The sequence below is a fragment of the Triticum urartu genome, chromosome 7A (genome assembly GCF_056163025.1).
Source record: "Triticum urartu cultivar PI428250 chromosome 7A, HENAU_Tu73, whole genome shotgun sequence".
In the NCBI taxonomy this organism is placed as follows: Eukaryota; Viridiplantae; Streptophyta; class Magnoliopsida; order Poales; family Poaceae; genus Triticum; species Triticum urartu.
Genome location: NC_141879.1, coordinates 119,811,638 through 119,816,940, shown reverse-complemented (window position 1 = coordinate 119,816,940; position 5,303 = coordinate 119,811,638). Strand labels below are relative to the sequence as shown.

Sequence of the window (5,303 nt, the reverse complement as noted above, 5' to 3'; positions counted from 1 at the left end):
TTTGAAGAGAATTGGCACATATGACAGCCAACTCCATAGTACTTAATTTGATTGGCTTGATGGTACCGAATGATAGATTTTTCTAGAGGAATGAAAATTTGAGGTGATCGAGGTTATGCCCAAACCTGTTTTGCAATACATGCTTGATAGCTTTTTGCATGTTCCATGACCCGTCACGATTTTTTGCTTTACGCGCATAATTGTGACTTCATCTCCTCTCTTGAGTTTATGCCGAGGACACTCCGCTGGCCAACAAGCGGTTCAACAGAGCTTCAGCTCAGATTTTGGCTATGAGTCTGTTAACGTTGCAGTGGCAACACTGTAGCGAATATAATTCGACTTTCTTTGAGAGTGTGTGTATGTGCAAAAACCGAATACAGATCGTACACTCGAAAGAGACAACTTTTGGTCCATATATTCAACTCGAAGCCACAACAAAATAACGGCATAATACCGTCACCAATGATAGAAGTTTCAACGGACAATGATTGACTGCTTAGGCGGTGTGAGTGGGTGTTAATTAGATACTTGAGTACTATGTTTTCTTCTACCCAAAACCCCTTGGTTATGTCCATGTTTTTGAAAGATCCAAAATGCAAAATCTATTCATGAGAGAATACGTATTTGCTTGCTCTGCACCTAGTTAACTATCAAGCTTTACTTGTGAAGTGCAATCATTCAAATGCAACTATTCTCTTAATTAAGATTGCAGGATTTGTGAGAATGGATATGTTACATCTTCACGAGCTAGTAAAACGCTTTACTCATTTGTCAATCTCCCTTTCATTCTTATTATGAGAGACGTGATTCAGGACCATGATTCAGCCGAATCTATGGTCTATGCCGTTAGATTTAACATCCTACTACATGTGGATCTGTGACATGCATGTCAATTGCATTTTTTAATCAACTATGCATGGATCCTCATGAATAGACATGCATGACAACTGCATTTTTTAGTCAACCATGCATGGATCCTTATGAATATTGTCTAGAAATGAATGGTGCCGAGCGTAGGTTCGGCTGAACCATGATTCCGTAAAACATTTTCGTTCTTCTTATTTCTTAATTGCTTGAGGACGAGCAAGACTTGGCTTGGGGACTCGATGGCTTGATATTTTGTCACTTTTATAAGAGGGTTTTGATGTGGTTTCAAAAGGTTTTCGATAATTATTATATCTTTCTAACACTAATCCTTCAAAAGAGAAGAAAACTTTTTTTCCCTGTTAATGTGCAAGAATATACATATTCTGCTGGAAATCAACCAATATCCCAGCAAAGGAAGCCATTTGGAGCAACTCCTTTTGGGCGAACGTGTATCACGGGCACCAGAGAATAAGACGGTGCATGGTACGAGGCAGACTACGTGTAACGCAGGGCGCATGGCCCACCATGTGCGTCGCTAGCGAGTAAGCGGTATAACCCGCACTATCGTTTGCCGGTCGGCCAGGAGCAATGCTACACCTACGAAAAGGTTTTTACGTACCTTACGTATAGGGTGATTTGGCTGTCTTTGATTGGACATTAGTGGAGGCTGGGGCCCACCCTAAGAATCAGGGGGGAGTGTTTAGTTAGATGGAATCAGGGGGGAGTATTTACGTAAATCACGTAACAGCCGTACGTAGGTCTAGCATTTTCGGTCGGCCAGAATGAATAGTTTGCCAACATCGGGAATGAATAGCCGAGCCGAAGCATGGATTTTCCTCGTCGTCAAGGGCAAAAGGGAGACGAATTTATGGCTCGCGGGTGATGCTTACAGAGAGGGGTACGCCCTAGCCGCCACTCCGGAAAAACGCTTGGCCCTGACCAAAAAAAAAAACTCAAATGCCAAGTTTATACCATCTGTAGTTGCAGCTCTTGAGCAAAGTCAATAAAAGCAGACAGAAGATCATCAGTATATAAACGCCAAAGAGTTGCACGAACTGAGTTCAGTTAATTTTCCATTTGAAAATTGGCACGTACCACGCGATTATAAAGGCGCGCACGTAGCGAAGCTAGTTCGCCTGTCCTCCTCCATACTCTCTCCTCCTGCCTTCTCGCGAGCGCATTTACTCGTCAGCCCGGCCGGCCGGCACCCGCGCGCGAGACCGATCGATGGCCGGCGGCGACGGCGGCGGGGGCGGCGGTGCGCAGGACGACTTCTTCGACCAGATGCTGTCCACGCTGCCCTCCGCGTGGGGCGACCTGGGCGCCGGCGGGAAGTCGCCCTGGGAGATCGCGGCGGGCGCCGAGGACCTCGGCGCCTTCGACGAGTCGACGCTGCTCGCGTCCAGGCTCCGGCAGCACCAGATCGGGGGAGAGAAGCCGGTCATGCTGCAGCTCACCGACCTCCAGCGGCAGGGCCTCGGCGGCGAGGAGAGCGGCGGCACGGGGTTCTCGCCGCTGCCGCTGTTCGCGGACCGGTCACCCCCGCAGTCTCGAGAGGAGATGGACGGCGGCTTCAAGTCGCCCAATGGCACGGTAGGATCCTTCTTCATCGCTGCTCTCTCTCTGTCGTTCTTGATTTCTCTAGTCAAATTTTCCGTTGACATGGATTCGTCTTGTGCGCTCGCGTGCGTGCGTGCATGCAGGGAGGCGACCACGCGCTGTTCAACGGATTTGGGGTGCATGGCGGCGGCACCGCCGTGCAGCCGCCGTTTGGCCAGGTAAGAACGTGCGCCTGTGCAAACTACGATCCACACACAGCCGTACGTGTGATGCAGCATCCACTAATGCAATCATCTGTTCTCTGATCGGTCGCGCAGGGAGGTTCAATGTCGGGGCAGAGCTTCGGAGGAGGGCCGGCAGCGAGCGGAGGCACGACGGCGCCCGCTTCCTCTGGCGGCGGCGCGGCCCCGCCGCGGCAGACGCGCGTGCGGGCGAGGCGAGGGCAGGCCACCGACCCGCACAGCATCGCCGAACGTGTATGCATGCCACTCCCAGTCCCGCCCTCCCCCCATTCCCTCTGAAATTTTAAAAAACCCGACATGCCGGTGCACACCAACAGCAACCCCGAAGTCTTCCCATCCTCCAACGTATATATTCTCTGCAAATTTCATCTCTCTTTTTGGATCTGCTGCGTGACTGATGCTAGTATTTTACAGTAGATGGCAGCAGGAACTGTTCTGTTCCTATGCTATGCCTGTGCTTGTGCTTGTAATCAAATCGAAATTCATACGACTTTTTTGCCCTGAACTTTGCTGTGCCTGGCATACGCATCCATGCAGCTCCGGCGGGAGAGGATCGCGGAGCGGATGAAGTCGCTGCAGGAGCTGGTCCCCAACGCCAACAAGGTAAAACAATCACATCCCCGACGAGAATCTGTCATCGATCGAACTGTATCACGTAGAAAATTCCTGCGTTTCCCATCAGCCAGAAAGCCAGGAATCTCTCCCGGCGAGTGGGGGGTGGACGCCTGGACGGGATGCTGGCCCGTTTATGCTTGTAGTGGGTCTGTATGGTAGCAGTGCGGAAGAGGGCACGCCGGCCGGCCGGTTGGTGAGCGAGGGTGCGGCGTCGCTCCTGTCTAGCTCACGGGTCACGCCATGATGTGATGTGATGTGTGCGCCGTCGAAGCGTGCGCAGCACAGGGGATGCGACGCCGCACGTGTCGAGTCCCGGGGACTTGCTCGTGCTGGAGAAACTTTGGACCAAAGAACTTCTTTTTTTGAGATAGACGAACGCAGCCTTGGCTCTTCGACTAGCTGAAGAACTGAGGCAGCTGACGGCCAGGATGAGAGACAAATGCGGCGCGCACTGAATGGGCACATGGGCGCATTGGATGCCCTGTCTTGCTCGATCTGCCATGCCCTTCTAGTCCGGTAGTCATAATTACTCCGGTCAATGCCCGGATATGATCGTGCTGAAATCGAGCCGCTTCGCGTAGAAAATCTCTGCGCCGTGGTAGAATAGTTAGAAGAGGTGTCTGGTTACTGATGAGATGGCCGTGTGCAGACTGACAAGGCGTCGATGCTGGACGAGATCATCGACTACGTCAAGTTCCTGCAGCTCCAAGTCAAGGTTCTGAGCATGAGCCGGCTGGGCGGGGCGGCCGGCATGGCGCCACTGGTGGCCAGCATGTCCTCCGAGGTAAGTCCAATCCTGATCGATAAGTCTGTTACGTACGAGTACGTAGTAGTAAATTGCATGCGGGTCGCTCGATGGATTCTGAGACGCGTCCACGTCGAACGTAATGCAGGCGAACAGCAGCGCGAAGAGCAGCAACGGCGGCGGGAACAGCGCGGCGGCCGCGGCCGCCAAGGCGAACGGCGGAGGCGAGAACGGGGGCGGTGGAGGAGGGGGCGGCGGGCTGCGGGTGACGGAGCATCAGGTGGCCAAGATGATGGAGGAGGACATGGGCACGGCCATGCAGTACCTGCAGGGGAAGGGCCTCTGCCTCATGCCCATCTCCCTCGCCTCCGCCATCTCCTCCGCCACCACCACCACCACCTCCCCGGCCTCGCTCCTCGCCAGGCAGGCCGTCCGCCCCGCCGCCGCCGCCGCCGCGCTGGCCTCCGCGAACGGCGGCGGCGACGACGCCGCCGTCCGGCCCGTCAAGGTCGACGCCGGCGCCGCGTCCGGCGGGAAGCCGTGAAGCTGAACAGCCGGAACAAGCGTGCACCCGTGCATGCATTATCTAATCCATGTTATTAGGATATATAATCATATGTATCGCTCCTGTATACTCCTTCCCTTCCAATTTTCTTCCCCCGAAAATCAGACTCTCCATGCATGCACACGTACGTGCATGTGCATGGTCGAGCGAGCTCCCATGAGAAGACTCATCTCGCTTCCGTTCCTCCATGAATTTGCACGAAGGTCGTCTTCCCTTAGTGGCTTCTCGTGTTCATGCGCTGCCACCTTTCGTGCACTTCAACGTTGACAAAAACACGGCAGTATTAATCCCACAAGGTCAGCCGTTGACTCTGTTGCCTCGGCATATATATGCCTAAAAACGATGGACGCATCGTGCTGCGATCATGAAAGAGATCGCGGTCGGTGATATACATTCCTCCTGTGATGCGGGCATTAATGGTCCTGATGCTGCTGGTGATTAGAGTAGTTGCGAGTAAAAATGGCGGCGAGATGTGCAGGCTACTAACGCCGCACGACGTCCGTCGATGGGCTGGCCGGCTGGCCGGCTGAGGTAAACAAATGCGGCGGAATAATTAGGGCGTGCCTTGCTCGCACGACACCGAGCGAGACGAGGATTAAGGGGGTGGATTGAGAATCAGTCCGGCGCGAGGTGCCCACGTTGGTGGTGAGGGCGTGAGGCCAACGAGTTCCTGCCAGCTGAGGTGGAGGAATTTAGGATCCAGCAGACA

General features: G+C 53.6%; 1 protein-coding gene across 1 annotated transcript; it reads left to right on the top strand.

Moving 5' to 3' along the window:
* Positions 1–1,921: 1,921 nt before the first annotated feature.
* On the top strand, positions 1,922–5,303 carry LOC125521808 (bHLH transcription factor RHL1). The gene is made up of 6 exons (XM_048686873.2): positions 1,922–2,460; positions 2,571–2,645; positions 2,745–2,903; positions 3,207–3,272; positions 3,934–4,068; positions 4,178–5,303. The coding sequence occupies exons 1-6, from the start codon at positions 2,095–2,097 to the stop codon at positions 4,571–4,573; spliced, it is 1,197 nt and encodes a 398-aa protein (XP_048542830.1). The 5' UTR covers positions 1,922–2,094; the 3' UTR covers positions 4,574–5,303.

What these genes read in the sequence shown, in the direction of transcription:
- LOC125521808 (XM_048686873.2), top strand. Translation starts at nt 2,095, where the DNA reads ATGGCCGGCGGCGACGGCGGCGGGGGCGGCGGTGCGCAGGACGACTTC. An exon ending in TGCAGCCGCCGTTTGGCCAG is followed by an intron (nt 2,646 to 2,744) that starts GTAAGAACGTGC and finishes TCGGTCGCGCAG; the next exon opens with GGAGGTTCAATGTCGGGGCA. An exon ending in TGGTCCCCAACGCCAACAAG is followed by an intron (nt 3,273 to 3,933) that starts GTAAAACAATCA and finishes GGCCGTGTGCAG; the next exon opens with ACTGACAAGGCGTCGATGCT.